We start from the raw sequence: 19,542 nt of genomic DNA on the forward strand, positions 1-19,542 counted from the left end.
ATCAAGGTCAGCATCACTCCACTCCTCTAGACTTTCTGCTCTGCTATGATCATCTTCACAGGAAGTGTCTACACTGCAAATGGGTTCTGGGGGAAATGGAGGTTATGGTTTGTCCACTCACCTCTATGACTTTTCCTTGGATCATCAGTAATTACAACACATTAATACGTATTTCACATCTTCTTTCAAGAGTTAATCATGGCACATTCAATGCCATCTAATCTAACAGCATATTCCCTATATACACTTAGGGTATGTTTGTAATCGACCCAGTTGGCCCACACTTTATCACCCAAGCTTAATAAAGTCTGTAATGCTCATGAGAGAGGAGAGACTGTTACATAAGAACAGATTCAATTCAGTACAAGCCTGAAACCGTACAAATGAAACCATTAATCACTAACCACTAAATTGTTCTTCAAGAAAAAAGTGTCTGAGGCTTAAAGCAATAAGGGTAGCCTGATATAAAAACTTTTCAAATCTGTCAGTCCACGGAAGTGCTGCAATAAGGGTCTTGAGGAGTTAGTAACTCTGTGGTGAGAGACAATGACGTATTTTTCAATTAAAAAGACAATTAGATGGAGTATTGACCTGCTGGAAGAGAATGTTCAAGCTCTACTGCAAGGCAATAAAACAGGACATACAATTAAAGCACAGACATTTTGCCAGTTTGTCGGAAGACATTTCATTTGTTTGTCACAACTTTTTCATTATCCTGCTTCTAAGTTTGGTAATATTGAAGGATAATGGACATTTTAGGATACCAATGAAGTTGTCTTTGAAAGATAACTCATTGCAGTTGTATCATCTGCCCACAGATTGAAGTGGTACAATGTCAAACAGTAGGGCACTTTGATTCTTGACTCAGCTGGTGCGTGGACAGGGATTTGAATCTCTGTCTTTTGTCTGTATAGAAATCGAGGACATTGTGTCTGAGCTGCGTCATTCTGGGACGGAGGAATTCTTATGCACAATAGAGTTATCCTAACAGTGAACGAGTCAGAGAACACATCTCACGGACGAATCCGTAGAGACGAACCACTCTCTATTTAACTTAAAATCTTGTACCGCCACTGCACACTTGGCAGATGTTACAGTCAATTACTGTGTGCCAAAATAAAAGCTTTCATCCCAGCCTTAATTGCTTGCTTTGGGTTTTGGGTGTGACAAGCTACATTTCAAATTGAAATGCCTTACAGCGGGATTACATTAAGGAATGCACTCCCACCATGATGATGATACACTGATGAGTCATAATCATGCTGTTTATGCATAACGTTGCTTTCGTGTAGCACACATTGGCCAGAGTCATTCTGTGATGTCTATGCATGATAATTACATTTGGCTTTCTTCTTTACAAGCTTTAATCAGGAGCTCCTTCAAAGTGAAGCAGAGGCAACTCCTGTATGCAAATGCTGCCTCTCTCCCAGGTCAAATTCCAGAGATGCAAGGATCTCTGGGGGCTCCCTCTTTCTCCCCTTTCTTGCTCTCTCACTCTCTCTTGCTGCTTTCCTTGATATTCTACTACAGTATGAGTTACTTCCTAGAGGAAAAGGAACAATCTGCCAAGAACAGGTAGGCCTAAATCAGTGGAGGCTGCTGAGGGGAGGACGGCTCATAATAATGGCTAGAGTGGAGTCAATGGAATGGTATCAGATGTGGTTTCCACGTGGTTGATACCATTCCATTGACTCCATTCCTGCCTTTACTATGAGCTGTCCTCCCCTCAGCAGCTTCAACTGGCTTCAATGGAGAAAAATAATCCTCTTTTGTGTGCAAGCACAGCACTGTGTGCTCTATCTTCACACAGTTTCATATTTATTCAATGTACAAACGTGGTCAGATGCGTTCAAGGATGTAACACTACAAGGTGTGAAACAGATGAGGGTAAGCGCTCATGAGGACAAGGGAGGCTGCAGGCTTATTGATTGGTTGCCACGACAATTCAGAGACAAGTACTGAGCCTTATAGAGCGTCATAGAAAAATCCTCAAAACATCACAAGACAAACAATGTCTTTCTATAATCATATCAGTGCAAACAGAGAGCCTGTAGTTCAATCATTATATTTACTGTCTGTACTCATTGTAATGCCAGTGAATGAAACATGGGAAATTATTGCCTGCCATCGAAAGAATAGGATCAATGGAGAAGGTGGATGTATCGAACCACCATTTGGAGAGACAATTATAAAATGTGTAGGATGGTGAGCCTGACTAGAAAGGTCTTAGAAAATGCTTCATAAGAATTGGGTGAGACTGAACCTGTGACTGTTAGTATGATAATAGTCATTTTATTCGCCGTACAGCATACCTGAAGTGGGATTTAGCTAATTGAGGCTCCTCGCGTCTTGCATTGTAAATTAATTTTGACTCTTGGCATGATAATAGTTGCTGTCTTCTATTGAGATCCGATTAGCTCATTATATTTTCCAACCTTCAGAATACATGATGTGTGATACTGACCCCTTAGAGCGTTATTGTCCTACTGCCTTTTACTAATGAAGGTTCTTAAAACAAACACACAAAGCATTTCTAATGTGAAGTGTGTGTCATGTGTATCCTCCTATTATTAATGGGTGAACAAGAAAAGGATACATACTCCATCCTGGCTTTTAGATGGGTAATGTGCATGTTGCCAAACCTAGCATAGCAAAGAACACAAGGAGCTATAATGTGACTGTTAGAACTCCTTGTTGCTTTTCTAAACGTCTCAATACTGTACTTATGAATATTGATGTAGGGACTGAAATCCCATATAGGGATAAAAGCAATTCCCATGAAAACAATTGCTATTCCCCCAGGCGGAATTTGCTTTTAATTAGTCATACTGAGAGTTAGAGACGTTGAAAATCTACAGTATATGGGCTAAGATACCCATGATGTTGTGAGCTATTTGTTTCATGGGAAAAATTGTTAATAAGCTGAACCAATTGAGCTTTTAAAGCATGGTTTGTTAGAGCTTGAATGTTCTGAACACACAATATTTGTTCATCTTAGTTTAAACGAATTGCTTATGAATAGCTACTTTACATGAATGTACCTTTCATAAATACTACATAGGGGTGTGTCTAGGTTTAGGGTTGAACCGGGTTGTGCAGATGAAACCAGGATTAGGGTTTGATATGTTACCAATAATAGCATTAAATACCGCAACATAAAACATTTTATTTGATCATTGATATTTACATCCACTTCTAAAATGTTTAGCCAATATTTAACCAAATACATAATCTCATCCAATACACATAAACAAGTTAGAGAAGTACATAAAGTACAGACATAAGGAAGTGTCACAAAGGCAAAAACAAATAATACAGAAAGCACATTGCATTTTGACAAAATTGCCGGGTATAAGGGAGAGTTCTAAATATAAAATATATACTTTTCTATTCTGGCCTTTTGCAGGAAAATCAGTCCTGCTGGTGGAAAATTGCATTTCTTGGAATCTCTAAATGAGAGGGAGGGTAAGAACATGAGAGGCAGGGTAGTTTAACACAGCAGTGAGGTAGTACACAAGCTTTTAAGGAGACTCGACTAGAAAAGGGGAAACTAGGAAAGTGAGGAAGCAAACAGAGAAAAGAGAAAGTTGACTTCATAGAGTTTAACAGACAGATTAGATAATACAAGTGAATAGAGGCCATAAAGGATAATATAGTTAGCAGCATGGAATTTACAACAGCAACACAACTCTTAAGTGACTGAGTGCAGTAAACATCAGAGAGAAACATGCGAAAAATACAAATATGTGCAAAGCAAAAAGATAACACCACCAGCCTAATACATTTTAACCTATAGAGATCCTATTCATAGGTTGCACCTACATCACTCGGTCGCGTCATGGCATTGTTATGAACGTTCTCAAGCCGCCCTCTTGAGAATAAACCCATTCATTCTGAACGGAGGGAAATGACTGCTTCATCTAAATTACAATGACGTTGCTAAGGTAGGCAAATATTTAGTAGGACACAACTATGCCATCATTATCATTTCATAAAATGTACTTTAGACAGAGGGTAATGTTGTCATTAGCTAGCAAAGTTTGTCGAAAATAGCTAGCAATGCTAAACTTAGCTAGCTAAAATCCGGTGATCTCCACTCAATCTTAGCTTGCTAGCTAACGTTATTCTGCAAGTCCATCTGATGACATCAAAATGATGACAAAAGGTTTTCCTACTAATTATTTGCCTCATTTTGAAATGTAATTGTATTTCCAAGCCATTGTAATGCACTTGACGATATCTCCTCAGCGCTCATTGATAATGCATAGAGTAGAATGCTCAGTCGGCATCAGTTCTAAAACAAATGTTCAAACCAATATTGTGATGAAACATAGGTGCAACCCATAAATTAAATGACTAGTATTCTAATTTATAATTCTATATTTGAACCATTCTCATGTTTTTTTTTTTAAGGATCATGCTCTCTTTACCCTCTCATCAAATTCTCAGTTGTCACCATCTCAAAAACCGAGATACTGTCATCATTGAGTTTCCCTTTGAGGTTGGAATACAAAGTCTTTGTGATAAGGCAATCTGCAAAGTCCTTTACCATTGGCCTCATCATTCAAGGCTGTTTCTGGAAACGGCTTATAGTTGCTTCCCTCGGCTCGGCGATGGGCCGGCTGCTCATCTCACAGTCATTTTGTCGTACATTGTCCTCATTCATTTGTGACACTTCTGTGGACCCCGCCTGGAACCCAGGCACTGTGTTGGCCACATGTACCACATGCACTTTGTTCCTGCCGTTCTTACTGAGAATGCAGCTGAACACCTTCTTGAAGCCTTTGCGAAAGTGCTTGGACACCAAGGCGTACACAATGGGGTTGAGGCAGGAGTTGGCGTAGGCCATGCAGTGAGAGAGGATCCTGAATGCGTATGTGGTCTGGTTGAAGGGGAAGTCTCCGTACAGATAGCATAGGATCACCACATGATAGGGCAGCCAGCATAAGCAGAAGAGCACTGTGACGATGATGATCATTTTGGTGACTTTGCGCTTAGCCCTCTTGGACTCTGACATCCCGTCCAGAGGGTCCACAGCAGTCCACAGGTACTTGATGGTTCGGGTGTAGGACAGGCTCACGATGAGCACAGGGATCACATAACCAAACACAAAGGTGCACGTGTCCAGCACCTTGCGGTTGTACTCCTCCCAACCTGGAACACAAACGTTACTGTTGGCGTAATCTATGAGGTCGTAGTAGCTCAAATACGGTCCTGCGAAGATCAATGATAGTCCCCAGATGACTACCATGGCAACCACGGCATTACAGGGCGTTCTCAACTCTCTAGAGCGAAGAGGGTAGCGAATGGCCAGATACCTAGACCAAACAGAAAGACTTAGTTACATATTCTATTAAAACATAATGCCATGAATCAATATACACTGAGTGTACAAAACATGAAGTAACACCTTCCTAATATTGAGTTTTACCCCACCCACCATTTTGCCCTCAGTATAACCTCAATTCTTCGGGACATGGACTCTATAAGGTTTCGAAAGCATTCCAAAGGGATGCTGGCCTGTGTTGACTCCAATCCTCCCCACAGTTGTGCCAAGTTGGCTGGATGTCCTTTGGGTGGTGGACCATTCTTGATACACACGGGAAACTGTTGGGAATGAAAAACCCAGCAGCATTGCAGTTCTTGACACAAAGGCACCTGGCACCTACTACCATATCCCATTCAAAGACAAATCTTTTATCTTGCCCATTCACTCTCTGAATGGCACACATACACAATCCACATCTCAATTGTCTCTAGGCTTAAAATCCTTCTTTAACCTGCCTCCTCCCCTACATCTACACTGAGTGAAGTGGAGTTAACAGGTGACATCAATAAGGGATCATAGCTTTCACCTGGATTCACCTGGTCAGTCTATGTCATGGAAAGAGCAGGTATTCCTAATGTTTTGTACACTCATTGTATGTTGTTTGCTTTATATGTGTAATTGCAAGTCAACTGGGATTTCATTATACGCCACCTTCTAAATGGAATTAATTGTTTTTACTGTCGTGTTGCTTGCACAAAGACATACAAATATTATGAGCGCTTGCTTCTGGGGGTTAATAGACAAGAGGCACATTGGTGCTGCAAATGGAACTCATGAAAGGGCAATCAGTGTGTGTATATTGCTCATCACAACCTGGCAGTGAAATAATTGCTGCTGGGTATTCTAGGTCTCAGCTGTAGCCTGAGTGGATGCTCATTTTTCACATAGAGGACATCTATCAAATGAATGTCCCTCTCCAAAAGGTAAACAACACCAGGGGTTCTGCTCCCTTATTTAATGTAGGATAAAAAAGACCCGCTATTTTCACCGGGCTGAGCATAGCGACGGTCCTGCAGAATCAAAGGCATCCATTTATGCAGGAAAGAAGAATATGTCAATTTCATGTAGGGGTAACACATTAGTGGTCTTTTACTGTACCCAATCACAGATTCAGCCTCAATTTCAGGTCAAGACCTACTCTTTCATTTCCACATTTTAATGAAGATAAAATTCCCTTCCCTTGATCACATGAATACTGAGTTTCAATTAACGTGACCAACAGGGTTGCCAAAAAAGAAATGCCTGATCAGCATTCTCCCTATCTCCCTATGCTCTGTGAAAATGTCAAGGCTGTTTTGTAATAACAACCAATGGATGACTACAGTATAGGTTACTGCCGTGTGCTTTGCTAAATGAGCGTCCATCCTCCTCTGTAGAGAGAGCATTGGGCGCTTGTATAGAGAGGAAGTGTGCTGGACTTTAATGAGGTGAGGGAAATAGTGACCTTGGCAATAGAACTCCGTACTATAATTGGCACCGACCTTTAGAGCTGCTGCACAGGTTATGTCTCTGTGCTTTCGGTTAGAACTCAACCGAATAAAAATGACAAAATATTTCACAAATGAAGTCTATTCCTATCAGCTCCTCGTTATGAGCCATAAAGAAGTAGTTAACCCAAAACGAGAATAAAGATCTTCTCATGGAATTTGTATACATGTAGAAACATTTGTATAGAGTATTTCAATGTTTTGAAATGTTTATGTAAAATGAGACATTAGCGAACAAGAGCTACAGCGTACCTACCTGTCGACCGAGACGGCGGCAAGCGTGAAGCTGCTGGCGTACATGGTGAGGTTGATGAAGAAGTGGACCACCTTGCACATGAAGGAGCCGAACACCCAGCCCTCCAGGGAGTAGATGGTGGCTTGGAAAGGCACGCAGAAGATGATGAAGAAGAAGTCGGCCACGCTGAGGTTGAGGATGAACAGGTTGGTGGTGTTGTATCCCACCTGGCCGCTGCGGAGGAGGACGGCCAGGACCAGACTGTTCCCAATGGTCCCCAGCAGGAATATGAGCGAGAACACCACGGGCACGATCACACTGGTGGGATTCAGCTGGTAGCTGTCCGACGTGTTCCAGTGCCCTGCTGTTTTGCTGAAGTCTTCCAGATCAGACATTTTGGGAGTACTTTAGAAGTTCTGGAAGAGAATGAGAGAAGTACATGATGTGGTTAATGCTGCTGAATTATGACTGCAATGGGGCTACGGGGACTTTAGGGAACACAAGACTGATCATTTATGAACATATGAACTCACAAATGTTTTAAAACCAATTAATTAATAAAATGTTCAAACCACGAGGATAGGGAGGAAAGTTTGTTAAATATTTCTCACGACACAACAATTTCTATTATGTCTCATGTCCTGAATCCCTACATTGTGCAAATCTGAGCAACTATTTCCTTTTGGATGATTTATTTTACAAGAATGGTGGATTGTGTTCCAACTGTGAGGATAAAAAAAACAAAGGACAACCATGTATTTTCATAACAGGGAGCCGATGCATGCTCAGACTACCCAAGGGACCTGTCCACTCCACTTGTGTCTTTCTATAGCCTTCCCACTCAAAGTGACCTGGTTAGCCTCTTGCATTCATCCTCATAGCATGAAGATGCACACATCCATTGGCTGCTAAACCATACCAGCAGCAAGGTCTATTAAAAATTGAGTAGGGAGAGATGCTGATATAATCAAGTCATCATTAAGCTTTGATTATTTGAATCAGCTATGTAGTGCTAGGGCAAAAAAACAAAACTAGTCTGGGAAACAAGTTTTACATACTGATGAAATCCGCATATCAGATCACATCTGATTACAGTAGGCCTGCCAGCACAATGGCTTTGGAGTGTGCCTCAATAACGTTTCAATGATGCCCACGTTTTAGTGGAAATGGTTGAAATGACATGACACACACACACAGTCACTAATATTATTAAAATGCAGATTCAGATGAAACCATGAAAGATGATGCAGAAATTGATTTGTTACTATGAGCGTGATTACATTGTACTGTATGAAAGCTTCAGGTAGGCCTATACAGTAGAGGCGTGTTTGAATCTACAGTTCTGCAGTCATTATCTTATTAAAAATACATACTGTACTTCCTAACACCATACAGATATTAAATCAGTCTATATATGAGTACCATGTCTACTGACATCATTGGACCATTCTCACTCTATTTTTCCTTTTCAATGTTCATGTTGGACCAACGATGAGTGTTGGTAAATTGGCACTTGCTGTAAGTGCCACTCTGGACAAAGAATGGCTCATCTTCCAAAATATAGCAGAAGCAATCCACCATTTCACTCACTGTAATTGATATTTTTGCTATTTTTTTCTCTGAGACATAGTATATCACTATCGGGATCTATCGTAAAAGGAGTAAAACATTGATGGTGTTGTAGATGTTACAGTTATTGTGTATGGTTCAGTTAAGCTAGTTTGCTCTACCTCCACTGAGGTCCAAAACCTACTTGTTATCAGAGATTTGTTATCAGTTATACCATTAAACCACAGGACAAATAGGTTACCACAAATCTGTTGGCTTGGATTGTACTTGTCTGGCATAAATTTGACAGCTCTTAGAAAACACACATTTCTCAAAGCAGAGCTGTACCGCTATATACTTCCACCTCATAGATCTCTATCAGCCTGCGCCAGACCCATCGCTCCTCATAACGAAACTGGACCTGATCCAGCACAGGACTGACTGATCTCTACCGTACCATGAACATGACAAGTCAGATGTCAAAACAACAGCTGCTGTAACCAACTTTAAATTGCCATGACAGAGTATTGTTTCGGCCAACTAATTGGCTAGGGATCCTATTAGGTTTGTGACATGACTGCTAAGTCGGATGCCAAGCTAACATCTGCTGTCATGATTGATCTGATATGACGTTATTGTTATTACAGTTTTACATATTTGTGACAGAGGATTCAAGTCCCACTTTAAAATAATGACAACTGTAAAGGCTTTATAGCACATTCATATCTTCTTAAAACAAACTACTTAGATTCTTCCCAAATCATTCATAAGTCATACCATATTAAGGGCGATATGAAAGTACATCTGGTGATTTGTCAGTGAGCAGCATCCTGCCTTTCCCACCCTTTAAATTGCATGCCATTGGCTTGATCTCTGGGTTAATATAGGGATCACGAAAGCCTTAAAAGTAATATTTTGTCAAATCACTGTCAAATTATTATTACATCAGCTGAAAGTCAGGTATTTGACGTAGCCTAGCGGTTAGCACGTTGGGCCAGTAACCGAAAGGTTGCTGGTTGGAATACCTGAGCCGACAAGGTGAAAAATCTGTCAATGTGCCCTAATTTGCTCCAGGGACGCTGTACTACTATGGTTGACTCTTCTTACATATTTCTCCCATAGGCCTTGGAGCAGTACCATAGCATACAGTAAACCCCTTTTAAAATGTCTCATTCACTGAATGCTTTCTGGCTCATAGGAATGGGAAACAGTCTCTCTCAAAAACACTGTCTTTCTACCTCCTATTAAATCTCTTACAGACTCCATATTAAATCTAATTGGAGTATCTGGGAGATGACAATCACAGTGGCAAACACTGACTCAACCTGGGAACACAAACACAAAGAAGCAAACATAGTGGAACGAGCACATCCAAACACGTCACAAACATACCTAAAATCTTCAATAATCAAATACAAAAAAAAAAAGAATTTCACATCACGTTCTACTTTGCTGATGCTGTGGCCCCACAACAACATGTACAGTATTGTACCTTTTAAATCTAAATTAGGCTTTTGGAGAACAGGATTAAATTGAATATACCCAATAATAAAAACGTAGATTTTCCTAACACAACGTCACATTTGTAATCAGTAGGCTGCCTTCGCCTACTGTTCCTCACATATTGCCAATATGTGACCTTGAATAATTATGAAAAGTAAACTGTCAACATACCTCTGTGGCTAATGGCCGATTACCAAAAGAGGAAGGGTGGTTATGTGAAATACACCAAATTATTTAAAAGAAACTCTGAGTTATCCTCAATGGAGTTGTATGAGACAATAAGTAAGTAGTTCTGGTATTTAAATCAATGCTCTCTAGCCTACAACTTTAGCTTTACCGCTACTGTCTATATTCCATTTCCAGGAGGCGTTTCATCACTCCTGTTGTCAAGAGTTAGAGCCCAGACTCTCCTCACCCTCAGCAAGCCGAACTCCCAGGGGGAAACAATCTTGACATACATGTCATTTGAGCTGGCTGACAGGAAGAGCAGCATGACAGCCAGCCTGAGAGGCAGGCAGAGAGGACGAGCTAGAAGCGCTATCAATCTAATCCCTTATCTTGTGTGAAACAACAGTCGGAGAAGATGCAGAATTTGTCTCTCATCTTGAGTCATAATGATGGTTTTGTGTGCAATTACAGCAGTGATGGAAAATAAGAGGAGGGTAAATGACGGGATATAAAATAAACATACGATTTTCTGCTTTTCCTTGTCACGGATGGGCTATTGCAGCAGACGACCACACCGGGTTCCACTCAGCTAAAAACAAGAAGAAGCAGCTCCAGTGACATGTGATCACCAACACTGGACAATTGAGGAGTGGAAATACGTCGCTTGGAACATGACAGCGAGTCCAGTTTACTTGAGTGGCCTGCTCAGTCCCCAGAGCTCAACCCTATAGAGCATATTTGGGATGAGATGGAATGGGCTGTTCGCAGCGTGAATGTACTGCTGGCCCATCTGCAGCAACTGTGTGATGCCATCGCATCAGCATGGACCAACATCCCTGTGGAACGTTCCTGACACCTTGTAGAATTCCCCAAATAATTCAGGCTGTTCTGGAGGCAACGGGGGTCCAACCCGGAACCAGATGGTTGTACCTAATAAACTGTCCGGTGAGGGTAGATCAGTGGAATAAATATGTTAATAATGAACAAATGTAATTAAACAAAATGAAGGTGAAGACACAGACAACATGTAACCAAACTTCTGAAGCACATTCTCATTGCAACAGTAAGAGTAGTTGATTTCCATCTAGCATCCCACATTCCAGTGGTCGGCTGTTATGGACCTCCTCACAACAGAATATGGTACATGGTAAATGCATGTGAAACCTTTAGAAGAATTGCTATATAAGTATTTGAAGGTGTTTGTGTATGAATGTAGACACATCATGCAAATTAGAAGTAGATGTATTTAGGGTGATTTTTACTTACCAGGATTACTGGTAAACTATATATCCGTTGTTCAAATGTCCTGTTTATGTTTGTTGTGTTCTGCTACCCTCAACAGAAAAACAATGATGCTCATGCTAATATCTGCTCCATAGTCTGAGCTCTCTCTCTCCTCCCTCTCCTCCGTTGCACATTGATATTCTGCCTGGATATCTCTCTCTCTCTCTCCCTCTCTTCCTCTCCCTCCCTCTCTCTCTCTCTCTCTCTCAGTTCAACCCTTCCCTTTCCCCCTCTCACAAAGGCTCCTCCTCCACATTTAATTGAATGTTCACACTTCACTGCAGAAGAGGTGCATTGGGTTTTACACACTACTGTCCGTACTGGAGCAAGGCTTAACAACCACTGTTTATTATCAGCTGGTGTGATAAAGGAATAACCTCAAGCAATATTGTCAATCAGTCAAGCCCCTGCTGGACCCAGACTACAGCACTACGGCTGGAAGTCATCAGCTATTAATGTGGTGCAAAGTTTTCCATAAATGCACCATTATGGCAACTTTGACTGGTAGCTTATTGGGAACAGAAGCTCAATACAGCTCTCTTGGATTGTTCTTACTAACGTGTTGGGAGTGCTTGTCTTTAGGGGCTTTGAACTTGTGAACTCATAAAAGGGTGATATATGAATTGTTTGGTTGTGAGATCAAGTTGCAACGTTAGGGAATATGGCTATGCTTTATGCTTTTCTAAAGTAAACCCTTTTGGATGACCAGGTACAGCAGCTTGATAAAGCAGCCCCTATGGAAACGGGGTCTCTCATCCACCTATATTACATTTCAATGTATTGGTAAAATAGATTTGTGTTGTGTGTGCTTTCGTCAATGCATGTATGCCTGTCTGTCTGCCCTGTGAGTGTTTACATCTAGGGTGACATGATATTGATATTCAGTAATCCGTACGGGCTCTCTTGATCTAAATCATCCATACCATTAGCCTTAGATGTATAAATCTGTTTGTAGAGTTCAGTCTCCAATCTTCCTAACATTTTGCTCTGTTTTTACTTCCAACGAGATTTTGAAAACATAATTACTCATACCTTGTAGCCTACGAGAAACACTCACAACCAGCTCGTAATTACACACAGTTGGCTTGGTGTGTGCTATTACGCAATACAAAAAAATAGTATTATAGTTTTTTTTGTAATAATGACAACAGCACATTAAGCACATCTAAGTGGGAAATTATTCAGCTGAACAGGAATTAAAGCTTGACCTCCCAAAGCAGCCTCTTAACCAGTTGAGAAGGAGGCTTAATGCTCTTGCATACAAATACTGTGAATTATGCATATTTGAGCATAGCCCGTGCTCAAGAGTTGCTTTGAAGGTCCAATGCAGCCATTTACAGTATATCTCAATATGAAATAATTTCTGGGTCACCATTAAGTACCTTACTGTGATTGTTTTCAATCACAGTAATGTCAAAAATAAACATACACAGCTTCTTAGCAAAGATTAGCAAACAGCAATTTCTCAAGCAATACTTTTGATAGGACAGTCTGGGAGTGGTCTGACAGGGGAGGGGAAAACTGAAAACGACTGTTATTTTTGACTGCAATGGCCCTTTAAAGATGTGTTGTTCCAGCTGGTATGTCCTTGGTATTCACTAGGGAATGGTGTGGTCAAAATGCATACTCCTTTTGGTGCTTCCTTCAAGTAATTCATCACAATTGGTAATTCGCTGGGATTATAATTAACAAAGAAACAAATGTATTGTAATTACTAAGCAATAACATTTTAGCACATGAGAATTTTAAAATAATGTCTACCACCATGATTTTTTGTGATACATTTTTGTATTTTGTTCTGTACGGTTAGGGCATACAATGCATACGGAGGCAGTAACCAGACAATTTCAGGGAGATTACAGTGAGGAGAAAGATGAGGAAAGCCAAACCTCAGAGGAAAACTCACATGAGGCTCACAGTATTGACCTTTTATTACCTCAGCACCACTTTATGCCTGGTCTGAGCGCTCCAGAGCCTTCTGTCCTCAGTTACAATACACTATAATGTATTACCAGAGCCGTGCACAGACCTTTCAGGGGGCAGGTGCTCAAGATGAAAAAAAGCCACCCAAGAGGCATACCTCCCTCTCTCCCCCTCCTCCCTTCGATAGATTTTTGGGTTGTTGATTTTCATAGTTCATATCTCGAAATTCATGACATACGTAGGCAAAAAAAACAACATTTTTTTAGCATAGGCCTATTTATTTCTACAACACACTCTCACTCATCACAAATTGTAAGAAGGTGGCAGGTAGCCTAGCAGTAGTTGGCAGGTAGCCTAGCGGTAATTGGCAGGTAGCCTAGCGGTAGTTGGCAGGTAGCCTAGCGATAGTTGGCAGGTAGCCTAGCAGTTATGCGAGTTGGGCCAGTAATCGAAAGGTCGCTGGTTCAAACTCCTGAGCAGATTAGCTGAAAAATGTGCTCTCGCTCTGGATAACAGTGTGTACGTCAATGCAAGATAGTTACAGTGCATCTTAAAGACATGATTGACATTGGGAAAAGAGGGTGGGATATCAGCTGATTGTTGATGTAAATCTGCTAGTTAGCTAGCTCAACAATTTACTACTGAGCTATATGGAATTGTTTTAAGGAGGTCATACCCAGGATAATTTTGCTATTTGATTTTGAATTTTAAGATCCCCCTTGAAGTATCCCCCAAAAAACTATTATTTGATTAAACATTTCATTTAGCCTTATGGGAAGCTACATGGAATTGTTTTAAGAAGGTCATTGATTTTGAATTTTAAGACCCTTGAAGTATAGAATTTTTTGGGGGGAATAAAACATTTTATTTGGCCTTACTGCTATTAACCCATACAAGCACATTGAATAACAGATTCACTACATGGAGCAACCCATAGTACCTTAAAATATCAAAAGGAAGTTTGTTCTGAAGTGCCTGTCCTATATCTGAGAGATATAAAAATGATGAATGAACATTTGTTCATTTTTTTTACATGTATTTTATCCCTTATGTTTGGTACTAAATCCATAGTCTCCATATCAATACAATGCATTCAGAAAGTATTCAGACCCCTTGACTTTTTCCACATTTTGTTACATTACAGCCTTATTCTAAAAAGTTTTATATTGTTTATTTTCCTCATCAACCTACACACAATACCCCATAATGACAAAGTAAAAACTGTTTTTTAGACATTTTTTCAAATGTATTAAAAATCAAAAACTGAAATATCCCATTCACATATGTATTCAGACCCTTAACTCAGTATTTTGTTGAAGCACCTTTGGCAGCAATTACAGCCTCGAGTCTTCTTGGGTAGGATGCTACAAGCTTGGCACACCTGTATTTGGAGAGTTTCTCCCTTCCCTCTCTGCAGATCCTCTCAAGCTCTGTCAGGTTGGATGGGGAACGTCGCAGCACAGCTATTTTCAGGTCTCTCCAGAAATGTTAGATCGGGTTCAAGTCTGGCTCTGGCTGGGCCACTCAAGGACATTCAGAGACTTGTCCCGAAGCCACTCCGGCGTTGTCTTGGCTGTGTGCTTAGGGTTGTTGTCCTGTTGGAAGGTGAACCTTCGCCCAAGTCTGAGGTCCTGAGCGCTCTGGAGCAAGTTTTCATCAAGGATCTCTCTGTACTTTGTTTTGTTCATATGTGCCTCGATCCTGACTAGTCTCCCAGTCCCTGCCGCTGAAAAACATCCCCACAGCATGATGCTGCCACCACCATGCTTCCCCGTAGGGATACTGCCATGTTTCCTCCAGACGTGACGCTTGGCATTCAGGCCAAAAAGTTCAATCTTGGTTTCATCATGGTCTGAGAGTCTTTAGGTGCCTTTTGGCAAACTCCAAGCGGGCTGTCATGTGCCTTTTACTGAGGAGTGGCTTCCGTCTGGCTACTCTACCATAAAGGCCTGATTGGTGGAGTGGTGCAGAGATGGTTGTCCTTCTGGAAGGTTCTCCCATCTCCACAGAGGAACTCTGGAGTTCTGTCAGAGTGACCATCGGGTTCTTGGTCACCTCCCTGACCAAGGCCTTTCTCCCCCGATTGCTCAGTTTGGCTGGGCGGCCAGCTCTAGGAAGAATCTTGGTGGTTCCAAACTTCTTCCAATTTTGGTACCCTTCCCCAAATCTGTTCCCCGACACAATCCTGTCTCGGAGCTCTACGGACAATTCCTTCGACCTCATGGCTTGGTTTTTGCTCTGACATGCATTGTCAACTGTGGGACCTTATATAGACATGTGTGTATCATTCCCAATCATGTCCAATCAATTTAATTTACCACAGGTGGACTCCAATCAAGTTGTTGAAACATCTCAAGGATGATCAATGGAAACAGGATGCACCTGAGCTAAATTTTGAGTCTCATAGCAAAGGGTCTGAATACTTATGTAAATAAGTTATTTCAATATTTTTTAAATAAATTAGCAAAAATGTCTAAAAAACTGTTTTCGATTTGTCATTATGGGGTATTGTGTGTAGATTGCTGAGGAGTTTGTATTTATTTAATCCATTTTAGATTAAGGCTGTAATGTAGCAAAATGTGGAAAAGGGGTCTGAATACTCAAGGGGTCTGAATACTTTCCGAAGGCACTGCATGTACTGCCATTCATTTTTTCAACTGGTATTGGGGACCTTCAGAGGAGTCTCGTGAGGCCTTTGGGTGTCCTAGAGCAAAACAACCGATATGTACGTATTTGTGAGAGTCTCACCTTTCCAGAATAGTTTGTTGGCCAAACAGTTCTGACGCTAGACGATTTTGTGAGAAAACAGATTTTCGGGATGTCTCGTGGTCTGACCAACACCGCTCTAGCTCTGTCACCTTTCACCGCAGATGCGGAAGTGCGACATTGTCGGATGTGGTGGATTAAGATGCATCCAATGCAACAAATCTGATATCTCTAGTTTAAACTGACAGATGTTTATGCTAATTAGATTTCCACAGGGGGGCGCGGACATCGACTCTAGGGGGTTCATACTGCATTTGAATAGCAATGGCATAAGTGATACTTTGTCATTACACTTGAGATTTCAGAGATTATTGTTGTTAAGCATTGTTACAATATTCAGAAAGAAACGTCATAAGGTACAATTCAACGTATGACTCAAGGTTGCCTAGGGAAGCTTTTGTTGGCTGCAAAGAGCGTCCTATGACACAAGACTTACATGTTGTGTGCAGCTTTGCAGTGCATTGCATCATGATGTATTTAGTGAATGGTAAGATGGGCGTCTTTGGGTGGGGGAAAAAAACATTAAAGTACTATCAAAGTGCCCATGGCTTATGAAGTTTTGTGGCAAGGTACAGTAAATCAGCATTCTGAAATGCCTCCTGGGTTATTTCATGGGCAGGTTCCCATAGCAACCAAAGAAGGCTCATTTTCACAGGACACTGATCAGATCCTTGGCTGTGCCCGTGGCCATTAGCACTTTATGCTTCATACTGGATTTATCTGACACTTCAGATTGATTTGGCACCAAGAGCACAGCAATCAGTGAGATATTCTTCTGACATTCATTTGCTGTGTAATCGAATTAACATGAAGTACCCACTCATTGTCAAAAGCACTGAGATACAGCATATAGGGGATTTATTCCAACCTATTTCTTCCCTAAACTTTCAACCTCCCATAGGTTCCCATCTCATATAATATTCACTCTAATGATGGGGTTAAGAGGAGCCAATCCTTCAGAGTAGGTAGAGGTACTGTATGTAATGTAAATCCTTAATCAGCTAATTTTATTCCAGTACTGTATGGTTGGAATCTGCAGATCTGTGCCTGCTAGTATGCAGTAATATCAAACAGGAAAATAATCACAATATATTTTTTGATTTGGCCAGTGGTTGATATGAAACTTTTCACTATTTTAGTTCCAGTCAATGTCAACACACTAACAATAAAATGGATAAGAATAATTAGATAGGGATAAACAATCTTTGCTGATTAGCCAGTTGAGGTACATTACAACTAATGAGACTCAACCTTTCAAATCCATAATACCATTAAAGGTTTCATCTCATTTGCAGAGATGTCAGATGACTCTGTTCACAGAGACATTTTTTAAAAGCAGGCTGAAAAGGATCCTCATCACAGTCATTGTATAACCCATAGAAAGGTATATTTTGGCTCATGATTGGGGCTATTTTCCAGAACACAGTGGTGGTTAGAGGGAGATCCTCTCCCCCATCATGATGAAAGCCCAGGAAGTTGAAGTAGAAGCTGCTTTGATTAGGACAAGCCAGTCTCCAAACTACATCAGAACGTGTGACGAAAACACAGAAGCTGATTACCTCGTTTCACATCAGTGTATATTGTGCAGTACCTTGGCAAGCACCCAGAAACTTGCTGCATATGACTTCTCAATTGACTTGGTAAATAAAGGTTGAATAAAATAAACAAATGGTCACAATCTCTGTCTTCAAATGATGTACAATAGAATAGTGAGACAGATAATCGTCTCATAAGAATTCTGTTCTGATATAGTTCTCATTACGTTTCTTCCCATTTGGAATGTAGCTGAACCTGTGTCCTCTGAGGTCAACAGCAGTGTCAGCTCAGATTATGTGATTTCATTTAGGAACTAACCTCACACTCTCACCAAAGAATTGGAAGTGTTAGAAGAAGATATGTGACCACTGAAGCATGGAAAGAGAAACACAACGTTTGACACTATTTGTTTAAATTGAAGATGTTAGATTGGTTACATGAACATTGAGTCACAGGAATCCTCTGACACCACTGAACATATTATCCTAAATCATTCTGGTAGAGTCTGTAGGCTGTATCACAACCGGCCGTGATTGGGAGTCCCATAGGGCGGCGCACAATTGGCCCAGCGTCGTTCGGATTTGGTCCCGGTGTAGGCCGTCATTGTAAATAAGAATTTGTTCTTAACTGACTTGCCAAGTTAAGCAGTTCTCTCCAGAACTGCAAAAACCACTCTGTTAAGAGATTACCTATGCTGTAAATTGTAAGTGGCACTAGGATGAGCTAGCATAGGCAGCGTCTGAAATGACACCCTATCTCTTAAATTGTCCTAAGGGAATAGGGTGCAGTTTCAGATTTACTCTCTAGACTTTCAATATACACTAGAATTACTGTCTTCACCGTCGATTTAATGTTTTTTTAATGTATTTTTCATAATCAAAAAGTAATTGAAAATACATGTGTTTCTGAGTTGATATGTCAATATTGTTCTACATTTTGTTAGTTTAAAATGTTTTCCCTCAAAGCTACAATCCATTGCGGTGAAACTGCCATGTCCATAGGTGATACTACAACATTTACATTACATTTTACATTTACGTCATTTAGCAGACGCTCTTATCCAGAGCGACTTACAAATTGTTGCATTCACCTTATGATATCCAGTGGAACAACCACTTTACAATAGTACATCAAAATCTTTTTTTGGGGGGGGGGTTAGAAGGATTACTTTATCCTATCCCAGATATTCCTTAAAGAGGTGGGGTTTCAGGTGTCTCCGGAAGGTGGTGATTGACTCCGCTGTCCTGGCGTCGTGAGGGAGCTTGTTCCACCATTGGGGTGCCAGAGCAGTGAACAGTTTTGACTGGGCTGAGCGGGAACTGTGCTTCCGCAGAGGTAGGGGGGCCAGCAGGCCAGAGGTAGATGAACGCAGTGCCCTTGTTTGGGTGTAGGGACTGATCAGAGCCTGAAGGTACGGAGGTGCCGTTCCCCTCACAGCTCCGTAGGCAAGCACCATGGTCTTGTAGCAGACAAACAAAGACGTTACTTCAAACAATGAACACTGCTTTTTTCCCTCAGACACCATTGCTCATCATTGCACCAGCGATAGAAAAGCAGAGTATAGAGTAAAATTGTGTTTGTTGCCATGATGTTGGATGCTCAATTCCTCTAAGTATAAACAATAACAAGTTTCCCTGGGGCAGCCAGTGGTGCTGTTTCGCCTATTGCGGATCTCAGCTTTAAATCAGGAATAGTCACAATTGGATCAGTCATGTTTATTCCCTAGATCGGGAATACTGTATAGGGATCAGTCCCAGCTTCCA

At 41.0% G+C, this 19,542-nt stretch overlaps 1 protein-coding gene across 1 annotated transcript; it reads right to left on the reverse strand.

The window, feature by feature from the left end:
- Positions 1–3,154: 3,154 nt before the first annotated feature.
- Positions 3,155–11,680, reverse strand: LOC106607395 (galanin receptor 2b). The gene is made up of 3 exons (XM_014204317.2): positions 11,537–11,680; positions 7,073–7,467; positions 3,155–5,318 (listed from the first exon to the last, which is right to left on the reverse strand). The coding sequence occupies exons 2-3, from the start codon at positions 7,444–7,446 to the stop codon at positions 4,565–4,567; spliced, it is 1,128 nt and encodes a 375-aa protein (XP_014059792.1). The 5' UTR covers positions 7,447–7,467; positions 11,537–11,680; the 3' UTR covers positions 3,155–4,564.
- Between the last annotated feature and the right edge of the window lie 7,862 nt (positions 11,681–19,542).

The sequence above is a fragment of the Salmo salar genome, chromosome ssa06 (assembly GCF_905237065.1).
Source record: "Salmo salar chromosome ssa06, Ssal_v3.1, whole genome shotgun sequence".
Lineage (NCBI taxonomy): Eukaryota > Metazoa > Chordata > Actinopteri > Salmoniformes > Salmonidae > Salmo > Salmo salar.